An 18819-nucleotide genomic window follows, 5' to 3' on the forward strand; every position below is an offset into this window, starting at 1 on the left:
CCGGACCTAAGCCCGTCGGATGAAAAACTGACGCCAGAAGGCCGGCAGCTGAAGATCCCGACTGCGGTACGTAACACCCCTAACCCTCCCCTCTCCCCCCCTTCCCTTAGGGGTGCCTAACCCTAACCTCCCTCCCTAGTGCCTAACCTCCCCCCCAGGGGTGCCTAAACCTAAAACCCCCTCCCTGCACCCTAAACCTAACCTACCTCGGTGGTGCCTGACCCTAACCCCCCTAGCCAGACCCTAAACCCAACCCTCCTGGGGGGTGCCTAACCCTAACTCCCCCTGGGAGTCCCTAATCCTTCTCTCCCCCCCCCCCGCAAAGCTAAGCGCTCCCGACGCCCGGCTTACCTACGATCAGTATGCCGGGCGTCAGGATTTCAGCGTGGGGTTGATGATAAGCGTCGGAATTTCACAGTCGGGCTTCCTAACTATATCCCATATGAATGACCATCTACAGCTATATATCTCCAGTGTGTACCCAGCTTTAGATCGTAGTCCCCATTGATAATAATGGGATCTGCAATCTGCAGTGCTAATTAGCATTTAGCTGGAGATTTCTGTGAAATCTCCTGCATTGTGCTATTAGAACATTGGAACAATACATAAAATTATGCAGAAACAGTTCCTGCATAATTGTATGCAAAAAACAGCTTGATACATAGGACCCTTAGAGATCTAACTTGATTTAACATAACATGATCTGACTAAATAGCTGGAGCACAACTAATAAGTGAAGCTGATCGAATAAGATACTAACTTCAGTGTAAAACTGAAGTATAGTCAGAATAATAGGATATCATGCAGAACATATAAACTTTCACTACGTGAATGCAGAGTTTTACATGTTTATATCATATGGGATTTTGGTCACTAATCAGAGCCAAACCTCACACATACTCCCTAGCTCTCAGTATCCCCCATGTAAAGGTGGTACACACGCCTCACTCCCTGCCTCTACATAGGGTGGTGCTGGTTATAATCTGTACACCCAATAACAGAGCACAGCAGCACACCCGTGCTGGCTGTACATGACTATAGCTGTACAGTACGTATGCCGCCGGAGTGCACGGCTTCTCTCAGTCAGTGTGTGCATGCAGCGCTGCCGCAGCTATGAGCAGCAGCTTTCCCTCCTCTCACTCCTATACATACCCAGTTGTGGCTAGCCGCCCTCCCCCCGCAGCCGCCATCTTGTACTGATTCCTCCTCCTCGGTTCCCTGTTCACTGCGCCCCGGGGGCCTCGGCCTCCTCCCCTCACTCGAGGCTGCAGGAGGATGCCGGGCCCGAGGAGGAGTCATGAGTATGAAAAGCAGTGTGTGCCGCCCGAGGCACGACGACCCCTCGCCGGGGGAAGAGCTTCAGGAAAGCTCGAGGCTTGCGGGCCGGAGTAGGCCGCAGCCTGACAGTTGGGCTGGAGAGCGGGGGAAAGGTCAGGCCGGGCTCAGCGATCCCTGCGGAAAGCTCGGCTGTGAAGCGGGGGCCCTGGCGGATAAAGGGGCTGGGGGAGCTGCCGGGGCGGCGGTGACCGGGGCCGGGGCAGCTACCACGGCGGCTACTGGGCAAGGCCAGGCCCCGGCCTCGAGCTCTACTTCCCCGGCTGGTCCGCGTTGGAGACCGCCGCTAAGAGGGGGCGCCGGTCCCGGTGCTTGCCTCAAACAGATTGTTCTTCTGCAGTTGGACCTAATAGAGCAGCAGCAGCATCGTATACAGGAGCGGGAGCGGCAGATCGGGGAGCTCCGGGCCGAGAAGGACACGGTAAGATCTCTTCTGCCGATGGGATGGTGCAGCGGTCCGGGGAGAGAGAAACTGAGAGCGGGGACGAGGCCTGTGTGTGGTGATTGGAATGGAGGCGGCTGTGATATGTAATTGTAATGTTCCCACAGACAACAGTGTAGCACCCCGTTTGCTTTGTTACCATAAGAACACAGAGTGACTAGTGTGTACATACATGTACTGTACGTGTCTTTCTAAATCTATATACATGTGTGTACCTGTAGTCAACACACGTCAAACTTTTCTGAGCCACAGTTTATTGCACACTAGCTGGAGCACCCATACAAGGAAAAAAATATATATATATGTGTGTGTGTGTATACATGTGTGTGTGTGTGTGTATATGTATATGTGTGAGTATATATATAATATATATATTCAAAAGAATGGCAGGGGCACCACTAATCCATGTGGAAAGGACTGGTAAATGACATAAGCACACCAATAATTGCATGTGTATGTGTATATATATATATATATATATGTCATGTTTGAGGAATTCATTCTTATTCTCTTCCTGTACTGTGATATTGTGTACAAAATGTGTATGGGGTATTGATGGGGAATCTACATGTTTTTCTTATTGTGGCTTCCAGTGATCACTTTTATATCCGACGGCAATGTGTGTGTCTTACATTTTGTTTGTGTATTTTTATTGCAACTGGTCTATTAAATCTCTGAAGGATTGCTCCTATATATTGGTATTACGTACTATAAATCAATATGATCTAGCATTGTACCACTGTTATGAAGTTTTCTGATAGACTTACATTTTCCTATGAGACAGGCCGTACTTCTATATTCAATACATTTTGTGGCTAGATAGGGGGTAGGAGGTTGTGGGGGGTTGGAAGTCGAAGGGAATCTTGTAGTGGAGAGAGGGAAAGGATGCTTGTGAGGGGGGAGACTAGATATGGAGTGGAGCTTGCATGCTGTAATGCTAGAGAATCTGACTTGCCAGCCCTCCATATGAAGGACTCATGCAGGCTAAGGTAATACCACCTCCCTCACCATTTCTCTCCAGCCCCCCTTTTTTTTCCCCTCTCATTGCCCTCCCCCTTTTTTCTTTACAAACCCCCTCCACTCTATACACATTCATGAGAATCACACAGGACCATCATGGCGTTGGAGGGGGGGTGGCGGTTTAAATGGGCTGCCATGGCAACGGAAAGGAGGATGGGATACCATGGATTTAAGGTTTGGTGGAATCAGAGGAGTCTCTGGATTATTTTTTTTCCCCCTTTAACTCGCAACATGGACACCTAGAATTCGGTCGCATTGGCAGTAATGGTTAATAGAATCCGCAAGTCTGCAGCAGCTTGTGTGTATGTTCATATATGTATATACATAAGTGAAAGGTCTGCCCCCTTAACCCCTACACTGCTGTAGGAGCCTGGATCTCCTAGTATTTCAATCTGTTTAGGCCCCTTTGACTGTAGATGGGATCTCTGCTAATCGTTAACACTTCTAATGCCAGATATCTGCGGGGACCAGGAATGCAGTCTGATAAATGTTTAAGCTTTTGCAGTGAGTTTTTTTTTTTTTGGCTTTCATTTCCTTCCTATAGACTGCAGTGGACAAGGGGACCATTTTTTTTTTTAATTATATTTCCTGTGTTCAGATATTTTTCATTCTATTTCACCACCTTTTTGTGTTTTTATATTGCACTCTCCAGTAGGTTGGCACATGTGTCTTTCTTAGCATGTTTTCTGTTGTTATAGGTGTCTGTCTTAACACTCACACAGTGATTTGGTGCAATGCAGACTGTATATGGCTGCTCTGTGTATGTCACTGATTTTCTTCCCTCCCCTCTGACTGTTTCTCCTTTACCTCCACCCCACCTCAACTCCAACCCCCACCTCCACCTCCACAAAACACCTTAATACCCCCGCCCCCCTCTAATTTCTTCTCACGTATCTGGACAAATTGATCCATAACTTACTTAACCTATTTAAGCATGGAAGAAGACCCCTCCATTCTGGAAATCTCTTGTCTACCTGACTACACTCAATCTTTTTCTTGAATTTGGACAGGGCCTTTACGTAGTAGCAGTCTTTTATACACACTGACATACAATACCTGTAGAGAGTACTGTCCTGCTGCTCAGTCTATACTGTAGTTTATAAATGGAAGGATTTAAGGTAAAAAAACACACATTTGTGTATGTGTGTGTATGTATATATATATATATCTCACACACCGTTTTGTTTTACATGGTGAACTTGTTTATTTGTTCACCTTGTTTCCATTTTGTTCTATTCCTCCTCTAATACTTGCCGATAATTGTTCCAATACTTGCGTTTGCTCTCCTCAGCTCCTGGCCCGCATTGAGCGGATGGAAAGACGTATGCAGTTGGTCAGAAAGGACAGTGAGAAGGACAAACAGCGCACGTCTCAAAACCGAGAGTCGTCAGTCGACATGCCAGTGGCTCCCCTTCCAGAAAGTGCAGGGGGTGGGGAGTTTCCCCCAGAGGCCTCCCCTCGGCTTGCAGGCCTTACCCCAAAACCTTTCTCCTATGGCCGAAATGCAAAAGGTCACAAAAGGTGTGTGCAAGAAATTAATTTCACCTCGATTGTTCCATAGAGTTACATAATAATTGGACCCTGGGCAAGGATGCATTGCGTTAGTACATGTGTGTTCATAATTAAAAGCATACTATATTAACCTGCTCTTTTCCTCATATAGCTTAATAGTGTCCCTACCTTTGTACCCTTATGATAACCTGATTCCCCATTTCCCTTACAGATTTTGTTTTGAGAATATTTCAAGAGGTGGGACTATTTCTGTGTGTAGTATTTCAGCTGACTGCAGTTTGTCCATTTAGTTTAGACCCAATAAATTGAGTGTTGAGCCCTAGCTGGTTTGGACAGATCAACATACATGTGTGGCCCATCCATTTTGAATATTACTCAGGCCTCGTGGCCAACGAACGTGAGCTATGGGAGTGCTGGGTATAGACTGCACACCATTCAAATGGTTGCAAAGGGAGGGACAATAATATAACATTTAAGTTACTAAAATTCATAATGGGAAAACACAACCACAAATAGTTAATAGGATATTCTATTGGCTGGAGAACTTTTTCATCCCCCTATGGTCCATTTGAAGTGTCATTAGTGTACAAACTGGTAATCCTTGTCCTATGGCTTCTTTGCTTCAACATATAGTTCTCTGATGTGCAGTGGGGATCAGACAACATTTACAAGGAAAAATAATTTCTTTTGTGTCAGATTTTTCAACCGCTACATACAAATTAAAAAAGGAAGTATTTGTTTTTCTAATAAGGACAACAAGCCTAACTCTCTTCTTTCCACCATCTAGGAAATCTGCTTTTGGCAGTGCAGAACACAGGACTCCTGTGAAGAGACTTTCTAAACTCTCAAAGATAAAGGGCAAGATGTCTCGGTTGCCTAGAGAAACACAGGATACAGAGCCTGGGGGCTCTGTGTCTGAGATGGGCTGTCAGCGAGAGCTGCGCAGCAAAGAGACTCCTGAGCACTCGCAATCTCCAGTAGATACTCCCCTGAGGTCTGCGTGGGGCACCTCTTCAACAGCCTCAATAAAGGACAGTGACCTAAGCCCTGGTGAAGTAGATTCTCTACCCTACCTCGCCACCACGGACATGTATCTAAGCCGGTGGCATCAGCCACCTCCATCCCCGCTGAGGGAACCTTCCCCCAAGAAAGAAGAATGTGTGGCAAGTAAGAGGCCATTCTTTCCCTAAGTACACTGGGGTGGAGAAATTGCTCCTGTTTTTCTATTATCCCATGGTACAGAGAACTTGAATATTTTAGGGGCTATATTATCCATTACTCGGAAGAGTCACCCTGTTACATGCTTTCAACTTTCATATGTTTAAGAAATTGCAACAAGATAAAAGTTGAATAAAAGTTATATAATTTTTTTATTGGCTAACAAATGCTGTTTACCCCCAATATGTTTACGTCTGGTAAAAAAATTTTTTTTAAATATTTGTATAAGGACAACTCTAATTTCCTATCCCCCCAACAAATTAAAATGCAGGAGTTCCTCCCTGAAACAACTACAGTTTGCCCAATACTCATCACTGTCTGTCTCCACATATAGCTTGGTTTATCTTTGGGTCAGGATAATATTCAGAGAGGGCCAAACTGCCTTTGTATTGGGATCTCAAACAATCTGTCACAGATTGTCCAATCGCTTAGTCCGGTTGCGCTGAGATCCCTGGCCACTGGGTACTTGTATTCACCAGACCTCTGTGAGCTGGTCTGACTGTGTATATCAGATTTTTGCTGTCCATTCACCTGAATCATGTTTCACTGACTAGTCTCAGATGTTTTGTATGCCACAGTCAGCAAAGACTCAGTATGGAACAGTCCCATTGATTTTTTTTTTTTTTTTTCCCCCAACTGAGTGGAAACATGGAGTGGCAGGGGCACCAGTGATTAGTTTCGGACAAATGGCAAGGGGAACAATGGTTAGCATTAGCCGATGGGAGGGGCAACCTGTTTAAGAGGCGAGGGAGTGGCAAAAAGTAAAAGTTTATTAAAGACTGGAGTTCTCCTTTAAGATGAGTCAGAAGAGTGATTGTGTTAAGCACTTGCTCATGATCTGAATTGTTACAAAATAAAAACCACTCATAGTAAGTACCACACTTGTAGCATTTAGTATTTAGAGTACTCTGTAATAGTATGTAATTCTGTATTTGTCTCAAGCCTTACTCAGTTTTGTAAAGCTTGCAACAACCACAATGTCAAACAACATCACCATCCTCTAGAGCAGAGGTTCTCAAACTCTGTTTTCAAGGCACCCTAACAGTCCAGGTTTTGAGGCTATCCATGCTTGACCACAGGTACCTGAGTCAATTTAATTAGTACCTGAGTCAATTTGAATTAACTTCCTGTGCTCAACCATGGATAGCTCTAAAACCTGAACTGTTGGGGTGCCATGAGGACCACATTTGGGAACTTCTGCTCTAAAGGCTTTTTGTTCTTTTATATATGTGTTTTTAAAAATAAATCTTTGTTTTAGTTAGGACAGGGAATAATACAGACACATGCTATATTTTACCTTTTCCATTTTTACAATAGAAACCTGGAGATAACTACTACCAGAGTTTGTATGCAATTTAGCTTTAGTATCTCTTAGTTAAGTTTAGAATTTATAATGTATTTGGTTTATACAAACTGTATGAAAAGAAAGTGCTTAGGGGTATGTTCTTGTAGGTATTTGTACATGAACACAGCTTGTTTATTCTGGTCTGCCTGGTGTATTCTAAAGATGCTTTGAATATTGGTAACAATTCTCTATTGCACTGTAGCTTGTATTTTTATTTTATTTGTTTATCGTTACACTCTTAATTTTAATTGACCAGCTCTTGTCCCCGTAGTGCAGTAGTATAAAAGGCATGCTAAAAGAGTTTTCCCAGCGCTCCTGTTTTCCTATACAGCTTTGGCCATATAGCCTGTGGTAGTGTGACCATGCAGACCAATAGGAAGCTGCATGTATGGATCTTGCAGCTTCCTATTGGCCTACCTGCTTACGCTTATCTAATAGGTTATTTTAGAATGGCGAACCAGCAGATTTTTTTTTCTATGAGCTATGTCATGGAAATGAAGGATCTCCAGGAATAATAGTTTCATCAAGACGTTTCTGGAGTTCCAGTGAAGGGAAGGAGCAGATCAGTTTTAATGTAACAAATAACCGCAATTGCTGCTCTAATCTGTGTTCAAGCTCCAGCTGCTTCTTCCCCATTGAAAGCATTACAGATTAAACACTAGATTTGTTACTAGACATGTGTATATAGTGTTACCCTATTTTGGTGATACCTGCTGCTTGACTCAAATTAGGGTTTTTTATCGATCTGGGCATTATAATTGAATGTTTAAATAAAGAAACAGTGTACCTGATGTATGTGACTTCAGGTTTACTGTTATTTCTTTAAATGTCTGGGAAGAGCCATCACGTCTGAAGCCTTCTCAAGATAACTGAAGCAGTGAGACATGGGCAGTGATTGATCTGTTTGTGTAAAGGAGCTGGTGGCTGCACATTAGAATTTGTTTCGAGGTGCCCCAGTCACCTACTTAGTGTAGGCAGCATTTTGTACCCCATTGTTAATTAGAATACAGCTTCAAGTCACTTGGTACCAGTGTTCATGAATAGGTGTCATGAAGTGTTTTAGTGATGCCAATGGTTTCTGGTGAAATGGAGGCTGCAATTTCATGAAACTTGGTTCAGACCACAAAATGCCCGTCTTCACTGTGTGTACACAACATGTCTATTCTCTGGAGGTTTACATCTATGCTTTTAAAAATGTGGAATTAATAGCCAGAGACTTTTAAGTAGTAATTTCTAGAGGCTAAAATAAATGATAGAATACTTCGTACAGATGAAGTAATTAAACCTTGCACCAGTCATCTATTCTACTTTTTCTATCTATACTTAGCGTTCTGCAAACATATTTTTTTAATATTTGATGTTTCAGCATAATTTCCTTTTTTAAAGTTTTGCTAGAATCCAAAAAGGGAAACAATGATTTTCTCAACAAGTATGCTTAGTTTATAGCAGTAATGTTGTAAGATGATGTATTCATCACATAATGTTGCAAGACAGTGACTTCATGAGATTTGTTGTATAGTAAACGGCTACTTAGATATAAAGAGTGATGAACTCTGAACTTATTCCTTCTCTGAGCCAAATAGTTTTACAGAAATGTTAATCGTGTATGTATTCTGTACTTCCTCTCTTTTCTAGTTCCTTCATGGAGAGAACATCCTATAGAGCCTTTGCAGGACTTGTGTGCATCAGATGTACCAGAGGTAAGGATTTCATAACATAGGGGCATAACGAAATATCCCCTTCATGTAGCAAATGGCAAATCCTCCAGAAGCGATGGGCTGATAGTGAGCACAATGCACAGGACAGAGCTGCCTCACATTGAGATTGCTCCTAGTTTTCAAGTAATAAAAGTAGGTAACCAGCTAATTTGCTACTTGGGTGGACAGTGCAGTTAAGTGGGGAGTTGACAAAAACAGACTGTTTTCCTTTTTTTTTTTTTTTTTTTTTTTTAAAAGACTTAAGAGCGAGGAGCTGAAGCATAAATGTACTATGATGGGTGGCAACTGATCAGTGGGGAAATAAGAGGCTATTGGAGTTTGCATATCATGAGAACATAGTATATAGATTAGAGATGCCCATCGATGGTTGAAGGTTTTCCACCATTGGAAGTTAACCATCTATGGTGAGCCATCAAATGGTTTGGCTGTGCACATGTGCATCGTGAGGTCTGCACACGTGCATCGTGAGGTCGACAGTATCCATGGGGGGACAACCACCAATGTTTTACTATCAGTGGCCTCCCATTGATGGTGAACGCACTCACCATCAGACTGTTAATGTTTAACCGTCGAAGGCCACCCCTAATATAGTTTGGTTGTCCAAATAAAATTGATAGGATATCAAGTGATTTAACATAGATATTCTCTTAGTTGGGCAAGGTTTATGAAACCTCACCCCATGTTCAGCAGAATCTTTTGCAATATGCTAAGGGAACAGTCAGGTTTTGAATTATCTGATTTAAGGCCTGAGGTATTATGAATGGAGTATGGAGTGTCAGCTGACAAGTCAGACAGCTTCTTATTGGCCACATTTTAAATTACAGCGTTTGAGAGGAGCAATGTGAAGCCAGTGTCATGGTGATTTTAACTTAAAATCTAATTTCTGGGGTGATTTCTGTAGGTGTATAAAATATTGTGATTATGTGTTAATCCAACTTTTAGGTGAAAACTGGGAGCTGCTATGTTGATATTCTACCTTGTGCCTATAAATTGTTATCTTTCCAGAATTTGGACGATGCAGTGTTTGCGAAAAGACATGCCAAGTTAGAGCTTGATGAAAAGAGGAGAAAAAGGTGAGAGCAACAGACTTGATTGTGTATGTATGTTTATACGCTTTTGTGTCCTGAGGGTCAGCATCTAGGTGTTCATTAATTCTTATTCACTTTCTCTAGGTGGGACATACAGAGGATCCGTGAGCAGAGAATCTTACAGCGACTGCAGCTGAGGATGTACAAAAAGAAAGGGAATCAGGAGAGTGAGCCAGAGGTCACCTCTTTCTTTCCAGAACCCGAAGATGGTAATTAGGCGTTTTGATAAACGGACTGTAATTTAAGTTTCTTTGTATGGTGTGTGTGTGTGTGTGTGTGTGTGTATAGCGCACAATAGTGAAGTATATAGGATATATAAAGGATTAAAAACACTCACATAGGCAATGTGTGATACATTGCAATATCATAAATGGGATGCAGTCAGGAAGCCGACAGTCGAAATGCCAACCGTCGGCTTCCCGACTGTCAAATCCCGGCAGGGTACTAATGACAGGCGTCAAAATCCCGACGCCTGTCATTATACCTACGCTGGGTGCCTGATGCCCGGCATGCCGAACGAAGGTAAGCCTGGTGGCGGGCGCGGTCAGCTGGGGAGAGAGTTAGGGGCACCTGGGGTGGACTCAGGGTTAGGCACCCCCCCCCCCCCTCCCTCCCGGGAGACTTGGGGTTGGGCCCCACCCCTGGAGGGTTAGGCTAAGGGAAGAGGAGGTTAGGCACCCCCACCCCCGGGAGACTTAAGCTTAGGCTGCGGGGATGGGCAGGGTTAGGTTTAGGCTCTAGGGGGGGAGGTTGGGGTTAGGCACCCCTGGGGGGAGGAGTAGGGTTAGTAAATACTTACCTTTTTAGCTGTCGGGTTCTTCACTGCTGCCGGTCTTCCGGCGTCGGGATTTCACACCTATCCCATAACAAATCAAGCATGAGGAAGCGGGTGAAACCCAATCGCATCAGCATACCGGCATCTTTGATGATACGCGTTCCTCTCTGAACCCGTGATGTCACCATGATCACTTCCTAGTCAAGCCATGCCCAGACCCGTCCTCAGTGGCGGCTGTGTGTGTGTGTGTGTGTGCGCACACACACACATACACACACTCTCTGGAATTGGGTCAGAGCGCCTTAAGTGCCACAAAAAAGATTGCATATAAATACAAAGTGCAAGTGCTAACTGTGCATATGAGATAAATGATCTACTGTACAAAGAACTGTAGCGTACAGAAAAACTTAAGAATAAAAAGTACAATTTATTTATAATACAATAAAAATGGGACACTATTGACAGTATTAAAACAAACAACAAAATTAGACAAAAAAAGTAATAAAAACATGGATAAGAACATAAAAGCAATATTGATATTAATAATAAATGGATGCTAAAAACCAATAGATATATTGTTTTTAGTTGGAGTATATCAGTGAGGTACAGGCCTCCAACGCGTTTTGTCTTTTAGTGGATGACTTCAAGGGGATGGTGTGCCTTAGAGATGATCAGTTATTTATACCCTAAGAAGGGGATGAATGTCCCGCACTTTACATTTTAGTATGATGTTCCTTCCTGTGACGTTGCTTCCGGTTTCCCCGGGGAGACAGTGGAACATTTCATTTAATAACTTAGTGTTCAAACTGGAGTAGCTGGACGTGATTGGATGTTAATAAATGGTCTATATATCCCAATCACATCAGCATACCAGCATCTTTGATGTTCCGCGTTCCTCTCTGAACCCGTGATGAACAGACGGAAAAACTACCAAATGACAGTATTTAGAACACTTTAGAACATCAGAGCAACTATCCATTTATTTTACATAGACAAGTATACAAACCACAGATTTACTAAGCATCAGCTAGCAAAACAACCATAAAATGACGGCAAACCTGCACAAACAGTATACCGTTACCAGCAATCAGACCTCTGAGCCTAGACTGGTATTGGAAAATAGGAGGGGTGGGACTGTGTGGGGTCCCCATTATTTTCCAATAACCGTGAGAATTGTTTTGAACTGCCCAACCAGGGCGCCGGTTTCAAACCGACTGCAAATTTACCCCTAAGGGGGGGTATTCAATATTTGAGCGAAAAGTCCGTGCTGGACTTTTCGCTCCACATCGGAGGTTTTACAGGGATAAAGTGTCGGGCGCATGCCCGCTTTATCCCCGTATTCAATTTGAAAGCTGCGGAATGGTAAGTATTGGGAAAGCATCCAGGGACCCCCCTAATGATGTCCTGACATGGGGGATCATTATGGGCACCCTCGTATTGGCCTGTGGAAGGGAAGTATGGTTTTAAATAGCTGCGGCAGATTTTTTTTTTTCCGACAGAGAAGAAGGGGTGAAGAAGAGCACTTAGTTTTTTGTTTTTTTTTGTAAAAAAAAAAAAAAAAAGCTAGGTGCATCAAATTTGGGGTACATGAAAATGGGTGCAAGCATATTTTTAAGTCCCTAAGGTTAATTTTTAAACTTAAATGCACCTGCGGCTACCACCCGCATTCTTTAAAACACCTGCCGCATACTTGGGAACCCTCCAGAATTTATTTTGTTAGTTTTAAACTTGTTCCCCATATTATTATTTTTTTTTTACCCCAAAATTCAACAAATTTTTTTGGGGTGTCCTGATTTTTATTTATTTATTTTTTTTATGTTGCAGATCATTTTTAGGGGCCATTCCCAGGGGTGCAGGCTTTTTTTTTAAGCTTGCACCCCTGATCCCTAATTTTTCACTTTTTTTTCGCCTGCTAAAGGCTGGTGAAAAATTATTCTCGTTTTTTACATTGACTTTTTGCACTGGCGAAAAGTCAATATAACTGAATACGGGGATATTGGAAATAGGCAAAAATGACGTGATTGGCAATAAATTATCGCCGATGACGGACTTTACGCCCCATATCGAATATGGCCCTTAGGATCCAAAGTAGCCATATATGTTTAGCTCGGCGGAAAGAAAGGGGCATGGCTGAAATATTTACATACTTAAAATATTTTTACAAGCATTATTATGGGAGCAGTAAACGCCACAATTAATGATTTTAAACATATTGGAGAGTCCAAATGTATGTTCCTTTTAATCTTCAGTCTGAGAGTTCTGTGCATCATTGTTTAGGTGGTATCACTTTTTCCAATTTTTGAATAGTTAATATACTTTCATAGACTTGGTAAAACTATTGTTCCTTTCTTCTTGCCCTGTGCACTGACTCTTACTGTTTTCGCAGTGGAATCTGTTATGATCACCCCCTACCTCCCTGTTGTGGCATTTGGACGCCCCCTGCCCAAAATAGCACCACAGTAAGTTTACAGTACATACAATTAACGTTAATCTTTCTCTTACCCAATTTATTTTTTCTTTCCACATCTGATCCACTTCTCTTCCCTAAAGGAATTTTGAGCTACCCTGGCTGGATGAGCGGAGTCGATGCCGCATTGAAATGCAGAAAAAGCAGACTCCACACAGGACACCCCGTAAATAGGCTGGGAACCTCTGTCTTGTGACAACGTTTTAAATATTGAATTATATGCACTGCAAGTTGATGTATACAAAATCCAAGGGGTTTTCTCTGCCTTCCTCTGTAACCTCTTGTGGCCTGCAATTTGTTTCACACCCCACTGGCTATGAAAGTTCAGTCACAGGATTAGTGGTGTATTGTTTGACCAAGTTAACTAAACTAAATCTCTAATTGCTTCTGGAGAAGAAATATTGTCAATTATTTTTTTACATAAACTTCATCGCTTATTCGCATTGTCTTTACTGCCTGGTCTGTGCGGAGTACTGTTTTCATTTCCTTTCCCCATTACTATGTCTTGCTTACCTAACCTAGCATTTCCTTTTACTTGTTAACACCATTCATTTTGCATTTATAACACTACCCAAACTCCCTTGAAACATGAGCTCTTGAAACAGAAAACTGGGGCATTCACAATACCTTTTAATGAGTCTATAAAAGCCCCATACTTTTTACTCCATGCAAAACATATTTTATAGGGAAGTGGTCCTATTAATTTAAATAAATTGGCAGTTTGTTAAATGGAAATTGGACAATCCTAGGAAATGATGGAAGGATTTCATTGTTTTCCCCAGGGTGATCAATGCAAAGTCCCCAGGCTTTTCTCTAGCCTGCATAACGCCCACCTAAAAATGGCTCTAGCAGGCAACACCTCTCCCCCTCATCATGAGCTGCTGCCTGCTTGCTCGTATATTAACTTCATATCAACTCTTCTTCATCTCTAACGTTCTCCAGAACTGGTGGTGCCTTGCCCAAACTAATCCAATCTGCACTGTGCTGTGAACGAGCATGATGATTAGAGGTTTGTTTCAAAGCCTGCTGCTAACTACACGTGTCATGAGACTGTGGTTGTCATAGTAGACAAAACCACTTGGCAATAGTCAGACATTTTTGCTCCTATAATTATATCCACCCTTACGCTACAGATGGTAGCACATAACCCTTTTGTTAGTATTTTTAGCCAACCCTAAGTAAAAGTATTTTTTTTCCCTTCTGTTTACCTGCTTTTCCAGTTCCAAATGCAAATGGTGTTCCTATCACAAATTGCTAGTGCTACCGGTGGCTGTTTTTGTTTTTTTTCCCTTCTCTGCTCTTCGCTTAATTTCTCTATATGCTTGTTATCCCTTTGTGGAATGGCTCCCCCTACATGGCATATCTGTTGCCTCTCTACTGTTCTGTACATAAATTGTACAGAAAATAAGTAAAGCATCTCCCATCTCAAACCTAATTTCCACATTGTGAACTTCCATCCTTGCTTTCCTGCAATGCCCTCTCTAGCAACGCTCCCTTTTCAAGCCAGCTGATTTAGAGTGTCTTTAACTGTCAATAGTACTACATCACGTTTTCTGCACAGGTTACCTAGAAACGATGGAAGTAGTAATTTTGTGTGCCTAATTTTTACGGGATTGCAGCCTGTCAATTCATTATACATCAATGATTTGTTGGAAGTATAAGGCACAAAGTTCTCCATGTCTTAGTGATGTTACTTTTTTCTAGTGAATTAATAACATCCTAATGAATAATGGTCCTGACTACGAAATGGCTGCTTCCATTGAGTGTAGGTGAGGGCTGAAATTAGAGAGCAGGAATGTTAGCAATTTTAATTAACGGCAGGAAAGCTCATCCCATGGTCCACAAGAGAGCGAACATTCATCTTTGCCATCCAATTTGGTATCTTCTTCATGTTAGACAAGTTGTCTGAAACAGTCTTTATGTTCATGGAAAGTGTTCATTTTCCAGGAAAGTGACAATCTTGACTGACGCATCTATAAAACAGCAGCAATGTTAACCAAACATTTTCGCAGTGAAAGAAAACTCCACATACCCAGTCAATGCCGGAGGGGCCTGCATTGCATTGTTCCACAAACAACGGGGTCACACCTGAACTATACGTCCTCACAGTGAAAACCAGTTTACATTGTCACAAACTATTCATCTTTCTCACAGTTCAGTTTCTGTTTTTCTTTTTATAATTGTGTAAAATTTGTTTCAGTGTAAATATTTTAAAACAAGTAATGTCTTGGGAGAAATTTTGTCTTTTTTTATTTTATTTTTCTTTGTAAATATGAGCTTGGGGAGATTTAATTTTGAGGGTTTTTTCCCAGTTTAAATTACAATAGTCTTTATGGAAGTTCTATGGGAATGTTTTGGGCAATGAAAAACTTTTTTTTTTTCCCCCAAACAATAAAACTGGAAAACTTATTTTGGGGCATTTATCTATTTTGCAACTTTTGTCCATTTTATTTAGTGATGTACAATACCAATTTAGATGTGTGTTGTTCATGTCACTGAAATTACATCTGTTTTCAAGGTCCTTTACCTGTTTCCAAGGCTGTTGCTACTAACTAGAGGGCCTGATTCAGAGATGGATGCTAATGGCACCGCAGCTGCAAATTTGCTCGCAGTGTCTATGAGAAAATATGCAAATGTCACAGCCGCCTTGATTTGTACTGAGAAACTCACCGGCGGCTTCAGAAATTCAAACAACTGCATACCAAGACTCAGCATCGGACGCAGATCAGTCAATTGTTGGCCTTTTGTGTAACCCTATGATTGGGCTGAATGGCTGCAGGAACTGAGACACCAGTGCCATTTTTACTGCGTACAGGATCGCAGTCGCAGACTGACACACCCAGAAAAAGTTTGACACGTCTGCACCGTTACTGCCCACAAAAGGTCTTTGCCCCTCAATCACTTTTCTAATAAATCCTCACTGCGAGTGACAACGCTAATGAAACTTGATGGATATGCAGTGCGTCTCAGGCATGCACAAATTACCGATAATCGCTCAACTGCATAGACATATGCACTGCATCCAACTCTGTATCGGGCCCAGAGTTTGGAATCTCCACATCTATTTTCTAATTTTTTTGCAGTTTGGAGTCTTCACTTGATTTGCTTTGAACAATCTTATAGGTCTTCCAATTCTAAGTTTTACAAGGGTGATAGTAAAATTTGGGAATAGTGTGACTTAATATTATAAAAGATTAAGGGGTAGATCTACTATCCATCGGGTTTGGATTTCAGAGGGCAATAATAGTTTTTAGAGACCCCAATTTTTGGTGGCTTTAAAAAAAAAAAAAAAAAAAAGTGGCATAGTAAATCTACCCCCAAGGGTGTTTTATTTTCTCTACTATAAACATGGCACTTAAATCTCATTAATAGAAGAGTATAATATTTTGTTTGTAAATTGGAGCTAAATGCACTTGTCATCTATTTTAAGTCCTAAGAGTACATAATAGGTAAATTGTGGGATATTGTACTGAGTATTAGCAATATGGAAATGTTCTGTAAAAAACTCATGCTATATTAGGCTATAGTGTAAATACAAAATGATGAAGGTTATTTAATAGCATTGACAGAATATGGAAATTTGCATTAAAACTATAGCAATAATTTAGTCTGGCTTTAAAGCCAGCACCAGCCAGTAGATGGTATGTTCAAGCGCCACCCTTATGTAAATTTAATTTAAATCTCATGAGAATTGGTTCTCAAAGTTGCAGGAAAAAAAATGGACTAATGTTGCTGCCACAACAAAAAAGAAGCAAATTACATACAATTAATTATCTGAACATGTGGGATTTAAAATAAGGATTTTGAATATTTTAAATATAGACAAAAATTTAATTGTCTATATTAGAATTGTTTATATTTTTTTCACCTTTTACAGGGACCAATGTCAGTCCCTGTTTTATTAGAATTACTTGTCCATACTTGCTAGTTTTATCAAATGATGAATAAAACCAACATTGTTATGGTGCATACACACGATCAGATTTTTCCTTCAGATATGAACGATAACGATTTAAAAGTCGTTCATATCTGAAGGAAAATCGTTCGTATCTGACATGCCTGAACGATGGACGATCAACGATGCGCGTTCCCGTTTGTCAGATAACGATATCTGACATCTGATGGGTTTGCAGTCAGACTTGGACGATTCCATTCATTTTAATGTAGTCAAAAATCGTTCAAATCGTTCAAAACTTTGGTAAAATCGTTCTAATCGTTCAATCGTTCATCTGACAAGTCTGACAAATCTGACCGTGTGTACGCTCCATTAGCTCATCTTTTTGAGAACTAGTAAAAAAAAAATAATAATAATCATTCCACATATTTGTTGGTTTTCTGTTTATTTAGGGATTTTTTTTTTAACACCTTCAAACTATGTAGTAGTTATTGTTTAATAATCCTCATTCTGGCTTTCATAAAATCTGGGTCACCCTCATTTGAAAGAGGGGAGTACCAACTCTCAAATGAAATGGCCACTTGGTGGTTATTTCGTAGTTATTACCAAAAAATATTACCCTGCCCTGGAGAAATACTAGTAGAGTCAGGTGATAGGGAGGGCATTTAAATGTGCCCAATATATCCCCATCTTGGAAAATACACACATGGAAGTCCCATAGATTTGAAAGATGTGAGTTCTCTCATTCAAATGATGTGCCCCTTTAGTATTTGACTGAACAGAAGAACAAGTACTCTCTTATTGGGGCACTCAACTTACCAAAATAATATTAAAACTTAACGTTTAGTGATGCAAATAAGATGGCAAGAAAAATCTCAAAAAGGGTAGAAAACATCTAAATTGACAGAACAGAAAAACAATGACAGACAGTACTACAGTTAATAAAATGGTTCTCACTAAAAGAACCACTAGGTGGACCAATGATCAAAAAGGGTAGCAACAGTTTGTATCAGTAACTATGTATAATCCCTAACAGATCCAAATACTTACGTGATAAATAATAATCCCTAATGCTGGGCATACACGGCAAGATAAAATGTCTGTCAGACCGACAGACATTTTATCTGGCCGGCTGCCAGCCGCAGATGTCCGCGGCATACACTGTGAGAGAATTCTCAGTGTATAGCCCGACATCTGCGCTCCGCCCCCGGGGGAGGAGACATTTCCCTGTTCCTTCCGTAGGACGGAACACAGGAAATGTCTGTCTGTCGGCCGCGCTGGGCATACACTGCTCGATGCGGCCGACAGTTACCGAGCAATATTTAACCCTCGGTCGCCCCCCCCCCCACGCTACAATTATCGCGGCGATCCGCCGATATCGGGCGGATCGTCCCGATAATTGCAGCGTGTATGGCCAGCATTACAGATCCAAATACTTACGTGATAAATAATAAGACATATGCTGGCCATACACGCTACAATTGTCGGGGCGATCCGCCTGATATCGGCGGATCGGCCCCAAAATTGTAGCGCGTGTGCGGGCGACCAGGGGTTAAATATTGCCCGGTCGGGCATGCAGGATTGTCCAGCATGCCCGCCCGATGCGATATTTACCCGGTAACTGTCGGCCGCATTGGGCAGTGTATGCCCAGCGCGGCCGACAGACAGACATTTCCTGTGTTCCTCCCTGCGGAAGGAACAGGAAAATGTCTCCTCCCCCGGGGGCGGAGCGCGGATGTCGGGCTATACACTGAGATTTCTCTCACAGTGTATGCCGGCGACATCTGCGGCTGGCAGACGGCCAGATAAAATGTCTGTCGGTCTGACAGACATTTTATCTGGCTGTGTATGCCCAGCAATAGTCAATGGTCATAGAAAAGATGGCAAAATTTTGGATCACTAATGCTGGACATACACTGTCAGATAAAAATATCTGTCAGACCAATTTTCTGACATGCTAAATGCATCAGATATCTTGCCCATACGATGAGAGAGTTCATCACA

At 41.9% G+C, this 18819-nt stretch overlaps 1 protein-coding gene across 1 annotated transcript; it reads left to right on the top strand.

The window, feature by feature from the left end:
* The first annotated feature begins 1007 nt into the window (after window positions 1-1007).
* MSL1 (MSL complex subunit 1) lies at window positions 1008-13368 on the top strand. The gene is made up of 8 exons (XM_088474638.1): window positions 1008-1756; window positions 4089-4318; window positions 5097-5476; window positions 8508-8572; window positions 9596-9663; window positions 9763-9887; window positions 12840-12912; window positions 13004-13368. The coding sequence occupies exons 1-8, from the start codon at window positions 1298-1300 to the stop codon at window positions 13092-13094; spliced, it is 1491 nt and encodes a 496-aa protein (XP_088330764.1). The 5' UTR covers window positions 1008-1297; the 3' UTR covers window positions 13095-13368.
* The last annotated feature ends 5451 nt before the right edge of the window (window positions 13369-18819 follow it).

This window comes from Taudactylus pleione, unplaced genomic scaffold (genome assembly GCF_031769625.1).
Source record: "Taudactylus pleione unplaced genomic scaffold, aTauple2 ptg000155l, whole genome shotgun sequence".
Classification (NCBI taxonomy): domain Eukaryota; kingdom Metazoa; phylum Chordata; class Amphibia; order Anura; family Myobatrachidae; genus Taudactylus; species Taudactylus pleione.

Bases quoted from the DNA above. Each gene is read 5' to 3' on its own strand.
- MSL1 (XM_088474638.1), top strand. From the start codon at position 1,298: ATGAGTATGAAAAGCAGTGTGTGCCGCCCGAGGCACGACGACCCCTCG. The intron at 1,757-4,088 runs GTAAGATCTCTT...TGCTCTCCTCAG, and splicing joins TCCGGGCCGAGAAGGACACG to CTCCTGGCCCGCATTGAGCG. The intron at 4,319-5,096 runs GTGTGTGCAAGA...TCCACCATCTAG, and splicing joins AATGCAAAAGGTCACAAAAG to GAAATCTGCTTTTGGCAGTG.